The 15638-nt window shown below is 43.1% G+C and overlaps 1 protein-coding gene across 3 annotated transcripts in view; it reads left to right on the top strand.

Annotated features, from left to right (window-relative positions):
• The window catches only part of LOC126335166 (probable multidrug resistance-associated protein lethal(2)03659), a 262493-nt gene that overhangs the window by 111366 nt on the left and 135489 nt on the right, over positions 1-15638 (top strand). Inside the window, exon 1 of one of the 3 annotated variants that reach the window (XM_049998143.1) lies at positions 8813-8875. The exons of the other annotated variants lie outside the window; for them this stretch is intronic. Within the exon in view, the coding sequence (XP_049854100.1) occupies positions 8849-8875 (27 nt within the window). The 5' untranslated portion in view covers positions 8813-8848. Of the gene's footprint in view, positions 1-8812; positions 8876-15638 lie in introns of those variants that run through there. 3 annotated transcript variants of the gene reach the window in all.

Here is a 15638-nt window from a genome sequence, read left to right as displayed (position 1 = left end):
TGATGGTAAAATTTCTGGAATTCACCTTCTGTAATATCCTTAAAGACATCCGTCACAACTTTTTGGACATCTTATGTTGTTTGAAAATGGTGTCCCTTGACCGCCGTTTTGACTCTTGGAAATACACTCCTGGAAATGGAAAAAGAACACATTGACACCGGTGTGTCAGACCTGCGCAGCATTTGTGCACCGCCGCCGTCAGTCTCAGCCAGTTTGCCGTGGCATACGGAGCTCCATCGCAGTCTTTAACACTGGTAGCATGCCGCGACAGCGTGGACGTGAACCGTATGTGCAGTTGACGGACTTTGAGCGAGGGCGTATAGTGGGCATGCGGGAGGCTGGGTGGACGTACCGCCGAATTGCTCAACACGTGGGGCGTGAGGTCTCCACAGTACATCGATGTTGTCGCCAGTGGTCGGCGGAAGGTGTACGTGCCCGTCGACCTGGGACCGGGCCGCAGCGACGCACGGATGCACGCCAAGACCATATGATCCTACGCAGTGCCGTAGGGGACCGCACCGCCACTTCCCAGCAAATTAGGGACACTGTTGCTCCTGGGGTATCGGCGAGAACCATTCGCAACCGTCTCCATGAAGCTGGGCTACGGTCCCGCACACCGTTAGGCCGTCTTCCGCTCACGCCCCAACATCGTGCAGCCCGCCTCCAGTGGTGTCGCGACAGGCGTGAATGGAGGGACGAATGGAGACGTGTCGTCTTCAGCGATGAGAGTCGCTTCTGCCTTGGTGCCAATGATGGTCGTATGCGTGTTTGGCGCCGTGCAGGTGAGCGCCACAATCAGGACTGCATACGACCGAGGCACACTGGTCCAACACCCGGTATCATGGTGTGGGGAGCGATCTCCTACACTGGCCGTACACCTCTGGTGATCGTCGAGGGGACACTGAATAGTGGACGGTACATCCAAACCGTCATCGAACCCATCGTTCTACCATTCCTAGACCGGCAAGGGAACTTGCTGTTCCAACAGGACAATGCACGTCCGCATGTATCCTGTGCCACCCAACGTGCTCTAGAAGGTGTAAGTCAACTACCCTGGCCAGCAAGATCTCCGGATCTGTCCCCCATTGAGCATGTTTGGGACTGGATGAAGCGTCGTCTCACGAGGTCTGCACGTCCAGCACGAACGCTGGTCCAACTGAGGCGCCAGGTGGAAATGGCACGGCAAGCCGTTCCATAGGACTACATCCAGCATCTCTACGATCGTCTCCATGGGAGAATAGCAGCCAGCATTGCTGCGAAAGGTGGACATACACTGTACTAGTGCCGACATTGTGCATACTCTGTTGCCTGTGTCTATGTGCCTGTAGTTCCGTCAGTGTGATCATGTGATGTATCTGACCCCAGGAATGTGTCAATAAAGTTTCCCCTTCCTGGGACAATGAATTCACGGTGTTCTTATTTCAATTTCCAGGAGTGTAGAAAAAGTCACATGGAGCGATATCTGGTGAATAAGGTGGCTTTGGTAGTACTGAAATTTGTTTTCAGATTAAAAATAGCTGTGCTGCCGGAGCAGTATGGCATCGCCGTTTTTGCACAGATGTCTCTAATAACATAATCTTCAGTTACTATTAGACGAACCATTTCTCGATTGATGTTCAGTTCTTCTGCTATCATTTTCACGCATGATCTTCGATCAGATCATATGAGTTCACGCACCCTGGCAAAGTTGACATCCGTCCGTGAGGTTGATGGTCGTCCACTGCAGTCTTCATCTTACACATTCGTTCTACCTTCACTAAACATTTTATGACAACGAAAAACTTGAGCCCGTAACATAATCTCATCTCCAAAAGCCTTCTGAAGCTTACCGCAAGTTGTCGCGTTTTCACCCATTTTAACACAAAAAGAAATCTCATACTGCTGTGCAATATTACATGGTTCCATTTTCGTGAGTAGACACACGTGTTACTTATTACAGCACAAATCACGACTGACCAGTTGCATCGATGTGCCGCTTAAACTAGAAGCAGCTTATAGACCAAGGTCAAAGATATTATGCCTACACAAGCCTGCAGGGTTGCCACATCTTGTAAAGAAAATGTCTAATTACTTTATTGTTGCACATTGTATAGTGGAAGAAAAGGAATAATGACTTAGACAAGAAACTGTAAGTAACGATAAGAATCAATACTGTTTATAATGGTAAGTTAAAGCACGCGAACTGTTCACAATCCTAGCAAACAAAATTGCAAGAGAAAATCCGTATCGTTACGGATGCTTTATTGTAAAGCAGAACACGTTTGGTCTTCATAAGACTTCCTTTACTGTTGAAAAAGGAAGCATAGTCTACGCAACTTTTATCTACAACTGTGAAAAAGAGACCGAAAAACAAAAATAAAGGAATGTATGACGTAAGAGCTGCTGGGCTGTTGTCACCTTTATTTTTTTACTCCCAACGTGTAGTCCCTAGCTGGACTGTTAGTAGCAGATTGATTCCTTCCGCTGATATTTTGCAAACCGTCCTCCACAGTGCTCGATGGCCCCTGCCAGTCAGTACATGAGACCTGCCTGGTCCTGGTTTAGTTACGTTGGTACCTTCGCTTTACCACTACACAATCACCTCACCAGCAGTCTCCTCGTCCTGCTGCTTCAGAAGCGTGGAAATGTCCCTGATGAGTTCCTTAATGAAGTGGCATCCAACGACTAGTCAATGTTACAAGCCATTGAGCTGTTCTGACCAACCAATTCTGCTGATACTGCGTCTCTATTGACCACAGAATACTCGTCTGCTTTTATACTTGCGGGTTCACGTCTCGTCGTATCTAGTGGTCAATTCGACGTTACAAGGGGTGGTTGGACCTTTTGATCAGTTAGTACATTGGATCTTAAACCATTAGTTATTACTGTCTCTGATTGCACTTCATCCATTTCTGGCTGTTTCACGTGTTATGCTCGCAGTTTCCACGATGATTGTTTCAAACCTTGAAAGCTAATAACAGTATAAGACCTGAGAACTGTTCCGTGCTATGCATTTCATGAAATACTAGTCGGACATCCAGAAAGCTTTTCCTGGTGTTCCTGTTAATCGGCCTTTGACATGGAGCCTAATTTGTTTCACAGCTCTTGCTACGACCAAGAATAGTTCCCTCTCTGGTGCGGCGGTTTGAAAGGGTGTATTACTTTCTACCAAAACCATCTGAACTAGTAGACACACCCTTAGACTGTAATGGTGGTGCACATTCAAAATGCTGTGCAATTGTTCGAAAGGACCTTCTAGCCTCTAGTGTTTCCATAACATAAGGGGCGATCAAAAGGTTTACGTCTCAGGATGTTGCTGCAGCGTATAACGCACCGTAGCGCAACTCAGACGCGGTTACAAAAACACCTACATTCAGGCAACGGATTTAGTATGGCATTTGGTTTTTTCCCCTGTGTGAGCGTGGTAAATGCGGACACTAGAACTATTGCGACGTTATTACCAAATCCATCCAAACAGAATCATCGTGCTGTATTCTGTCCCTAGATGCCGAAAGACAAACACTTTAAACGTTGATCGCAGAATGAAGAATGAGTATAGGGAACCATTCTGTCACAAACGACTGCAGGGGCTGCTGCTTAAAGACAATTCACGTCCGCATATTGCAAAATACCGTCCCCACATCGCAAACGCCTTAACGCAAACTCAAGTGGGAGACATTCGAGCCTTCGACCTACAGTCCTGATCTCTCCCCATGTGATCATCGCGCCTTTGGTCCCGTAAGAACGGACTTGAAGCATCAGATTGCTGTTGGACGAGGATGTGCAGAGAGCAGTTACGGACTACTCCGCACAGTAGAACACGCTGTTCACCAAATGGGCATCATCAACCTACTGCGTCTGTGGGATGATTGCTTCAGCGCTCACGACGGTTTGACGTCATTGGCATATCCATTCTTACAATCCTGCTGGAGTTAACGTAGCGAATAGTGCTCATCGATACATTAAGATGTTCTCACCAAATTTGATGCTCTGAACACCTGATCACTCTTTCAGCGAGACACATACAGTTCATGATATCAGCGGTTTTCTGATTAATACTTTGTTCTTACTCAATACTCAACTCAGACATTTGTTAATAACATTTATTGCTGACAGTACCCACATGCTGCTCACATTTTTCATCTATTTTTAGGCGCCCGTTACGTTTAGATAACATCCTTAGTAGTTCTAAGCCCTTTGTAGCTGCCCACTACTGGCATTTTCCTCTAGATGCGTTAATCTGATGGTAAATTCATTCACATGTCCGTTCCTATTTACGTATCTCCGAATGACGTACCGATGTACTTTAACGTTGTCATTGTGTAGTGATTTCTTGTGTGTGCTAAACTAAAAATACACGTTCGTTACCGAGTAGCATGTGCATTTTTAATATACGGAGCTGCGCCTTTTGTTCAGCGGTGAGTCTGAAGCAAGCAACATTTCGCTTAAAGCGCAGCGCAAAAACTACACGTTCTATGTAGCCAGTCCTATTGTCTGAAGTAAGGTATTGTGATGTTTCTGAAGAGCACGCTGGGTTGTTGGGTGTGGAAGAAATTATATGACAAAGTCGGCTGATTACCTTTCATGTAAAGTTTCAAATTCTGTTTAATCGCTAACTTCGCGAACGGTAGTTGGTTTAGACATTGCCACATTATCGTCTGCCAAAGAAAAAGGTTCATCTGTAGTAAGTGGTTAGTACGTTCATTATCGGATCAAGGATTCTTGATAGGGATTACACAACGTTATCCCTAAGTGTCTTAAGCTAATACAGAGGTGACTTCATTGTCTTACAGAATATCACTGGCCCGTGGTTTTACACGTCAACCATCTCTTTGGTGACAAGTGTGTCGTCGAGACATCGCGGGTCGCTGTGGTAGAAACAAAGCAAACTACAGAAAGGTGTATTATCTGCAACTTGAGCTCATTCCGTGATTGGTATAGCATGAGCACTTAATGTTACAGTACGCTTGTTCGCCCACTGCTTGAATACTGCTCAACAGTGTGGGATCCGTACCAGATAGGGTTGACAGAAGAGATAGAAAAGATCCAACGGAGCGCAGCGCGCTTCGATACAGGATCATTTAGTAATCGCGAAAGCGTTACGCAGATGATAAACTCCAGTGGAAGACTCTGCAGGAGAGACGCTCAGCAGCTCGGTACGGGCTTTTGTTAAAGTTTCGAGAACATTCCTTCACCGAAGAGTCAAGCAGTATATTGCTCCCTCCTACGTATATCTCGCGAAGAGACCATGAGGATAAAATCAGAGATTAGAGCCCACGCAGAAGCATACCGACAATCCTTCTTTCCACGAACAATACGAGACTGGAATAGAAGGGAGAACCGATAGAGGTACTCAGGGAACCCTGCGCCACACACAGTAAAGTGGCTTGCGGAGTATGGGTGTAGATGTAGAAAGGCTGTCCTGTACCGTGGGCTAAAAACGACTTCGCTCGTGAGTGCACCGCACATCGTACGCCATGAGTTTAACTTTAAGCCCCAGTTGCTTGTTTCCTCCATGGTAGATTGCGTAACAGAAAAGCTGAGACCTGTTCCGTCTGCTGCTCCAAATTAGTATTCGAAGCTAGACAGGTCACGATAGAACTCTCCCGATTGACACTTACCGCGGTAGCGTGGAATATGAGCTTCCCAGAAGACGTAAGCAAAGGGAAAGGTAGAAAATATCTCTGCTCAATAGCTTCAACCTCACTTGTGATAGAAAACTCATTTTTGCAGAAACTCTGTCGTTATTTGACGCAGGTCGACAGCTGCTAGCAGATAACGTTGTCTCTCCTTGATGGTTGTTTTGCTTACAGAACACGACCTAATAGCGCTTTATTCAGAACTGATACACAAATCAATCATTAACAAAGTAGTAGCTCCATTGTTCTGGAGGGAATTCCATCCGCATGTTACTAAAATGCACAATAATTCGGCCGGTCATATTTGGCTTAATCAAGAAACGCCAAAATATTTAAGGGACTCCACACGCCGTTTTTTCGAAATCGTTGTGGAGCTTCTGAAGTAAGCAACGATGCTTGGTGATAATGCGCACCTTTGTTCGGAGCTGAAATCTGGACTGTAAAAGTACGGACTAAATCTCATGACAAGTAGTACAGCGTACTTTCAGCGATTTCAATAAGAGAATTAGTAAGTGCGTGTTAGACGAAAAGGTGTTAGCATGAAATAGCGCCGTGATGTCGCGGAAGAAATAGCAGGTTATGCGTGAAACCTATTGGTAAGCCTCGGGCGGTGGTCTGACGTGTGCGGATAACCGGTTGTCGGCCTCAAGTGTGCTTACGTAACACATATGGTCAGACAGCACAAAAAGTGGAAGGTTGTACAGCAAAATATCTATTTTGACAGATACTACAGTTCGATATAAAAATGTTCTTACAAATATCAGCAAAATAATTAATGTTAAAAGCTCGAGTACCTGGAGATGATGTAAGATAGATTTTCTCCGAACTCGTCTTCATTTCTATTCGTGATAGCCTTGCTGTTTTATCGCTCCTATTCTAACAAACATGAGTAGCTCCGCTAATCTTTGAAATTAGGAGGCGATGTTGCTTTAATGATGGTTACTTACCTTGAATTAGAAGATTTCTTCATACTTTGTTTCTTCACTGCAAGTGTCTTGGCTTGACAGGGATTTTTTCGGAATTACTGGAGCCATTAACAATACTTGCAGGTTAGTTTTGAAATAGAATGATCCGTTACAGGCAGACGAAAATTGTATTGATTTACTCGTTACAACTGAAACTCAATTAACTCTTAGTCGCACTTCTACTGCTATTAGTATGTAGATAACGTACAACAATTGATGAGTGACAACTTGGTGTCTTCAGAATGCTTTGTTTCAATATTGGCCTTGTATAGAAAAGTAGTAATTCGTGCTGATAAATACATAAATAATACTTTCTAAAGTAATGAGGAAAAGTTAATCATAAAACTTCAGGGCAACAATGCGTTGTGCAATAATTAGGGAAGTGTTTGACACAATTTTCCTTGCATAATCAGTATATTTTACAGAAGAATTTTTCACAAGCCATACTGAAATTCTTTGTAACGACAAATTTCTACTAAATTAAACATATAACACGTCAGCCTCTGTTGCAAATAGAAACCAATCTTTACCAGGTTTCAGACAAAATAATTTGGCATTCTTCAGAAGCTATTGACGCTAAACTATTGCATGCCAAAGTTTGGCCATGTCAAGTATAAAACTGTAGCAGTGTAGTACCCAGTCATAAATCTGCATTCAGAAAAACAGCAGGCCCCACTGCGCGGACGAGGTCGGTAGGTGGCGAGAGCAGCGCCGACCGCGGCGACAACAGAAAAACATGCTGTTATAATGAAGACAACGCATCACACCGTAACCAAAGGTTTGCTGCTTTCGGACAACACATCCAATAATATGGACTCATACTGATATTTACCGGCGAGCTACAAACATTGCGTGATAACGAGGAGAAATGTGATGAGTCCGGAGCATTAGTGGTACTTCATTACTACAGAACACAACAAATATGGAAACACAAAACTTTCAACGAAAAGTTCGCAAGATTCATAATAGAATTTGGTATCTTATTACAGCATAATTACTAAGACAAAGCACAAAAGGAAAAATCACAAATGCGGTCGAAAGAAGACAAAAACATAGAAACGGCTCAAAGCAGTATGGGGGATTTAACATCTGAGGTCATCAGTCCACCCAAGCATAGAGCTGCTAAAAACGAACTCTGTGTAGACTCTTGCCAAAGCAAACGGGTGGAAAGCACTATCAAAACTTCGTTTCCGACAAGTGTGTCGTTATTTATAAAAATTTTAATACAACAGTGAAATAAGTATTTCGAGATAAAGTTCGTAAAGTGTGGTGAATTCGGAGATAATATGGCTCCAAAGGTTTTGGGTGCAATTATTGGTCAGGATTTTCGTATGTCTTACGTCATTGGTGTGAAAAATGCCGTGTCTGTATCATGGTACAAAATCTACGTTAAACTTTAGACCCCTCCCTCCCCTATAAAAACTAGGTGGTAATTCCATTCGGAGGTCGGAGGAAGGCAACGGCATACCATCTCCAGTAGAACGGTGTAGTAAATCAGTGTCCTGTTTAAACATACCTTAGTGTTAATTACAGCTTTACTTTGTCCTAATTAAGTTCTTAGGCACTTCCTAGTTCAGAGTTTCACTATGGACTGTTACTGTCTGCTTATCGCTGCGACTAAGCTTAAATGCTTCACTGTTGCTATAGTGCTTAAAATATGTTCCCAAGTCACGTTTCGGAGAATTGGCGACACTCTTTGAACTCTGACTCACTGTCGCTAAAAACAAACTTGCAGCTGTGGGAAGAAGCTGAAGTTTTCCTCAAAAGCGTGGCGAAAGGATTGCCTATTACGGAGAACGATTCAGCAGGCTTAGGAGATATTTCAAAAAGTCATTACTTTATTTATTACCCTGATGCGTTCTCCCGATGTGAGAAACGATAAAGCATTGTGATAGTCAGGAATACGGTGTAGGAGTGGGCGCTGCCTATAGATCGTGGGGATTCCCCCTTCTTGTTGCAGTAACCTCTCCCCTCTACCCCCGTCACGGAACAGGGAAGTCCCCACTCTCATATTTAACTGGACCGGGGCGCTCCAGTGTTCTGACTTCACGAGCACCTGGTTGGCCTCTGCCGTGGTGCTCCGTAAGTGGGGGCCCAGCAGATAGGTGGCCCAGACAGTCTGAGTGAATCCCCAGGTTTGTCGCTTTCGCGCAGTACTCCAGAAGTGGAGGGAAGTTCGGCTAGGAGCTGTATATAACGCAACTCCTCTAGCGATAGGGGCAGAGTAGATGTTCCACGACAGTGCGGTGGACTGTGTGTCGTGTAATGCAACGCAATTCTCTTACGTTCACGGTAGGAATTTTCTGCTTCCGCTACTTGTACTGTTAATTCTTAACGTATGCCGTTACGACATAAAACCTAAGCCAGTGCGGGCAGAGTTCGTGAAAATCTTGTCGCCATAGTGTTGTGATTGAGAAAAGATACGAAATGAATTAAGATGAGCCACAGTAGTGGTATCAGCCTGAAAGCGCTATTTTATTCTTCTAGTTTCATTAGTGCCTTTAGCATGAAACCACCGATGTTCTTGCAAAACAGACATCTAATAGCAAACTGAGGTACCTCTACGAACGTGCCGCATTGTTGCAGTCACTAGAGGAACAATTGGCGCGGACATAGTGTTACGCGATTGTAAGAGATTCTCACATGTTTTTTTTTATAGTGCCCACTTTGCCCAGATCATTGACAGTGAAACTGAGTATACGCAGTGTTATTGTAACGATAATTTGGGTTTGTACTTCTGCTGTTATAAGCGATTTCGAAATCACTGGGGCAGTATGTAGTTTTGATATTTATTAAATTTTAGGCCGATTTGTGCTTGAAATTTAGGACTAGTTCCTTTCAGGCATGAGTTCATTGATGTGGGATTATGTCTAGGAAACCACCACCTAAAAAAAATTGGGTGTTACCTTTTGGCAATTTCTTCTTCGTTACTTACTTTGGTAAAGATACTTCGGTGAAAAATTTTAAAATTATTTTTTCGTGTAGTTCGCCTCAGAGTTAAATGTCTGCTAATTAGACTCGAAAGTAAGTAAAACGTACTCTTAATTGTTAATTCTGTGTGAGGGATGCAGAAGACATTAGTTCAAAGAGCTGTTTTTCACAGAAGGCCGAAGAAAATATGGAACTTCACGAGCGCTCCAAAAAGCGAGTCCCTTAACAGGTATAATATAGGGAATGGTAGAGATACACACACACACACACACACACACACACACACACACACACACGGGTGCATCAACAAGGCGTGACAGGGGTAGTTCATGATAATTATAGTTTAACACAAATGCAGATTTTAATCTCATTACTATACTACAGTGGCTCACTCACTTCAACACGGTATTTGTAAGACATCGCATTAAACAAGAAGTTATAATGAAGTCAAATGTTTCCAAACTATATTCCTGGTACCCAGTACAACTGTTCCCTGCAGTTGCCAAGAGAGCAAAAGATGGATTTTTAAAGGTCTTAATATTACGCAGGAAGGAAGCGCGCAGACTTCTGTTTCGATATAGCTTGAATATCATCTGCAGGATTCCGTAGCTGACCACCTCATTCCAAGTGGTCTGAAAATTGTGTGTTGGGTACAGAGCGATGCCTAAGATTAAGATGATTTGCTCAACATATTGAATACATTATAATGTTGCTGAAGTGTTTTATTGATGTGAAACTGTAATTCTGTCAATTATCAACTAAACGCAAAGCAGTTCTTGCTTCATGCACGCAACATTCTTTCTGTTAGAGAGGCAACTTGTAAACTTTCACATTTTGTCTAGGAATGTTTTTTACACAAACCATCGGTTGTGAAATATGGGCTCTGTAGTTAAACATTTATTGCGAAGAACTGAACGAAGCTAATAACTTCAATACTGACGTACATTCATTTTAGTGAGGTATTTCAGTCTGATTAGTTTGCTGTGCTCAGACATGTTTCGTATACAGAACCATAGTTTTCTACAGATTTCTCTCATTCACCTTTACTTTGAAATTTCGTGTCCCGAAGGTCGTCTTATTGGAAGACTTTCTCCGAAATATCCTACTTGCACGAAATACGAGGGTAAGTCAATTATTATCCAAAGTAGTTAAAAGATTTTATTGTAATCAAATAAGAAACTGACAAAAACATTTTTTGACGTAGTCTCCTTGCGTTTCAACGCACATGGTCCATCGTTGTACAGAATTCCTGATGACCTCATAAAAGGTTCTCGGTTGAATTGCGAGCAAGAAATGCACGCTTCTTTCACTACTTCGTCCGAGGAAATCAGCTGCCACTTATTGCCTGTTCTAGTAGACCAAACAAGTGATAGAAGGGGGCAACATCGGGACTATATGGAGGATGATCCAGTACTTCCAATACGAGTTTCTGGAGCGTTTCAGCAGTGTGGGCAGCAGTATGCGGACGGGATTTGTCGTGCACCAACACACCTTTTGACAGCAATCCTCTGCGTTTGTTTCGAATTGCAGGCTTTAGCATCTCACTGTGAAGTACACCGTTTATTTTTGTGCCCCTCTTCCTATAATGTTCCAGTACTAAAATTTGTGCGTCCCAAGAAACCGCAAGCATCAATTTTCCTGCGGACGGTTAGTCGGATCTTAAACTTTTTCTTGCACGTCGAATTTGGATGCTTCCATTCCATACTCTGCCGTTTACTGTCCGGCTCGTAATGATGGGTCAATGTTTCGTCACCAGTAATGATCGTGTCTAAGTAGTTGTCCCCATCGTTTCATAGCGATCCAGTGTGTGTAAGTCTGGTGGATGATTCCGTAGGCAGAAGCGTGACTAATTTGCAGACGATGTGCCACTTGGTCAATAGTTAATCGTCCTTGTAAGAGGATCATTTCACATGAACGCTCAATAGTTTCTTCATTTGTGGTGGTAAAAGGTCGCCCGACTCCATTGTGCGTAACACTTGTCAACATTTTGCAATTTTTCAATCCATTCGTAGACGTTCCATTGTGGCAAAACACTGTTCCCGTACTGCAACGAAAATCTTCGATGAATTTCGGCTCCTGATACGCCTACCGACCATAAAAAAGACAGCGGAGCAGCCATGATTAACAGAACGGCAGCGATAACTAAACTTTTTTAACCCAGCAGCTTACAAATTGCAAAGATACAACAAATAAACAAAGCATGCGTCATCAACGTAAAACGACAGTACTACCGAAATGAAGAAATATATAACTAAATTGCGGATAATACTTACCCTCGTACTTAAATATCAGTTAGTCCAACTGAGGACATTAAAAGAAAATGGAGACATTAATGCTTGTGTTATCGAAAGATGCTCGAATTTAGTTTGCTGTTGGGCATCCACTGTTATTAGCTATATAGTTATCACATAGAGACGATGACTGGAAACGGCTGAAGTCATTATTTGTTTCCTTGTTTTCTCTGTGGATTTCAGCCACAGCAGTAGCCACTGTTCTAGGTATTAGTGCCACTAGCACCGATTCAAACTATACTCGCATGCCACAGGTCGCTACCGAGAAAATAGCACTGTCGTCGTCGTCCCCTGTTGGACAGTATTTCTATTCCAGTCACTTGGAGTGTGCATGATTTTACTTTATTAATTTGTAAGTACTCTAGGAAAATACCTAATTGTTTTTAAGCGGTATGTCTAGATTTTCTTGATACACTATGGTACGCGTGACTGTTTTCGCAACGGACATAACTCTTAGTTGTGGGAACAGCTTTTTCTACCTCTGGAAATAGTTATTCGTAGTTTCGTTTCAGGGCAGTCATATCGGTAAACGTAAACCAGTGATAAGTACTTCTTAGTCATAAGCATTTTGCGTGTGCCCATTGTTAAGTGTTCGACGTACTTTACTTTCTACACTGCTATTTTATACTGGTTAAAAACACCGAAGGTATCGGTTATCTGCAACCGATACTGTACCAGAAGTCTACATCTGCGCAGACAGTAAATCGGTAAGGCTTACTTTCCCTTCCATTTCAATAAAAACTTGATAAAGTCTCAAATGCACTCGTGGATATTTCCTGGTAACGTCCATATCACTACGAGGAAAGTTCAGAGCAAACATCTTCGTCATCTATCTTGACGGAGTAGCCGACGTGTTGGACTCAAAATACACCACGCAGTTTTGGCCAACTGTGACGTCACCTGATCTTCGGAGGTTGTATCCATTCTCTAAGGGGGTGATTGTGTGTATCCGCAGGTTATCGCTGTAAAGTTCGAGCTTACGTGTTGTAGCCGGCCTGTGGGGGCGTGTCTGCTTAATACAGAGCGCACGGCACGTGGAGGGCGACGTTCCCTTTACTCCATATCCGTAATGCTACGTGAACTTCTTTTCGCGTCGTCGACTCTGTAGAGCCTTCTACCAGGGAAAGCAAAGGAGAGGGTGTTGTTTGTGGTGTCCCGTATCCTCTTTCTACAACACAACTGCACTATACTAACAGGATTCTTTATTTATCGGAACAGAAAGCAACTTACCTTTAAGCTAGGCCATGTGTTGTTACATAACTCTTTCGTAATAGTCCACGTTAGCCTCACTAGTGGTGAAGTGCCCCCACCTCCATAAGCACTATACTCTCGTAGCTGGCGACGTGAACTAGCAGACGCCAGCTAGAAAATAGTAGTTGAGCCGACTGCGACTGACTCGGCTGACTGACTGTGACTGCGACAGATAAAGTCGCGACGGAGATTTAAATACTGGCCTTCGAGAGGGCATTGGCGGAGTATTGCTTCCGAGTCTGTCTTTGCTCTCCTGATATGGAGCATGTGTCTAGCGCCTACTATTGACCTTCTCTAGCCATTTTTGCCGACTGCTGTGCTGGCGACAGCTGTACACTAAGTACATGTAGGGAAACTCCTTACTGCCACTAAAAATGTGCTGACGACATACAGTTCGCGAATCCCGTCAGAGAGCAATGCTTTATCAGCTTATACAAACATAGTTTCCATAAATCTCGAAAAGTTATTGAACTATTTCAGATTTTTACATGATAAACTAATAAATGTTCGGAGATATATATATATATATATATATATATATATATATATATATATATATATATATATACTCAGTGTAATCTATTATGTATTACTAAACTTCTGAATTGAAATTGGTGTACCTTCGCAAAAGTCAGAACCAATGCATAAGACCTAATCTTATTCGTCGCATTCCGTTCATACTCAGTGATTCAAATACGCCCTTCCATTTAAGGCGATTGTAGTTTCCGATTCGGCTTGCATTTGCCAAGATTATTAACAAGGCACAGGGCAATCATTTTGTGTGACAGATACTAAACGTCCCATGTGATGTCAGGCACTGCCACTAATAAGCCATAAGGACAACTGTTTTCTGGTAAGACGAACTGCAAGGAAGGAACGCTATGTTTACAAAATTTTAATTTGTTATTAAAGATCAGGTCTTTAGCATTCGGTTCTGACTTTTGCAAAGGGTACACCAATTTCAAATCAGTTTAGTTATACATAATAGAATACACTTGGAGTCCTTTTCAAGTTACCAAAAACTGCAGAACATGGACTAAAATACCTCTAGGTTGTGTCTAATGTAATAGTGGTAACTAACCAAAAAAGTAAAGTTCGCGATCATGTTTGCCAGTCTCCTGCTTTCGCTCATCGTACGATCTAGTACCTTAGTCTCAAACAAGATTTCGTTCGCAAGCATCATGGTAAGGGAGGGGGGGGGGGGGGCGAGAGAAAGCGAGAGGTGATACGGATATAGGATAGGGGAGGAGATCTGGACCGTACACCGAATACACACACACACACACACACACACACACACACACACACACACACACACACACACACACACACACACACGCGCGCGCGCGCGTGCGGATTCAATACATTGCAGGGTTCTCTAGTGTCACACAAAATGTCATTCGATAAGTTTTTATTTACTCATAGTGGCATTCGACAGGTGCGCATTTATCACGTCGAAACGCGGGTAGCACGGAGGAACAGTACAGTATTTTGGTTTCGCTTGGCAGTCGCTGTCATCATAACACCATGCTCCAACAAAAAATCTGAACTTTGCACCACAATTAAAGGTAATTTCCACTACAATGAAAAAGTTTGTGTCGTCTATTCACGGCTTTTTCCGACGGAAATGACGCTGTGGAACATCAGCGAGCTACTTGCCGAAGTTGTAGAAAGGAAGCACTGAGTAACTTGTTCAGTGGAATTTGTTGGTCTTTATCAGATTGAACAAAGCAAAGGCGAGTGCAAACGAGTGTATTGTTATCCACTGTATCATGGTCATGGAATGAGGTAGGAAAAGTTCACGAAAGAAACATATTATATAAAAAGGAAAGCTGTCGCCAACATAAGCACTATGCTGCAGAGACAGTGCTTGGAAGCGATGGAAAGCCCACGTATAAGTTACCAGTCGTTCGTAGTTAGGCTTTGAAGGCCACTTTGGCCCTGTAGTTGTAGTGTGACGTAATGCGTTGTCTTGTTCAGCGTATTTAAATTACGCACTGATTTTCTAGCGTTACGTCTCCCCCACAGCTTCTTTTGATAATTCCGTTCCATTGTACAATTATTAACTCTGTAATAGTTGGAGCTCTACCTCATTGTAGGAAAAATGGATGAGAAGAGTTCTTTTCGATAGTCCTCACCAAAAGGCTAGTTAATACTCGTTGAATTTTAGTTACTTGGAAATCCAACTGTAATAGTCAGTCTGGCTCTCGACTGTACTCTAAAGGGCTGATTTTTGCGCGACCAGCCGAAAGAACTTCCATCTGCAGTTTTCCCGTACAGTTTTCCCCTCTCCGACTCCCTATAGAAATTAATCCACTGTGATGCCTTAACGCACTTAGTAACATGTTGTTATTTCCTCAACTGTTTAAGACGCATTTCTGCCGCTGGGCGTGTACAGCGCAACTCGTTGCCGCCTACGTTGTTGACCTGGTCTGGTCTGTTCTTTTGCAGTGATTGTTTTTGCTGGCTTGCGTTGTTTTTTGTTTTGTTGTTCCGTCTTTTTATGGCGGCAAGTTTAACTGGACAACATGCAGCTGCCAAAAATTTTGGTTTCTACCAGGTAAAAAAGCTGCTGAAACGGT

Source organism: Schistocerca gregaria, chromosome 2 (genome assembly GCF_023897955.1).
Source record: "Schistocerca gregaria isolate iqSchGreg1 chromosome 2, iqSchGreg1.2, whole genome shotgun sequence".
Classification (NCBI taxonomy): Eukaryota; Metazoa; Arthropoda; class Insecta; order Orthoptera; family Acrididae; genus Schistocerca; species Schistocerca gregaria.
The sequence above is the reverse complement of the archived record's forward strand: the minus strand, read 5'-3'. Positions and strand labels throughout refer to the sequence as shown.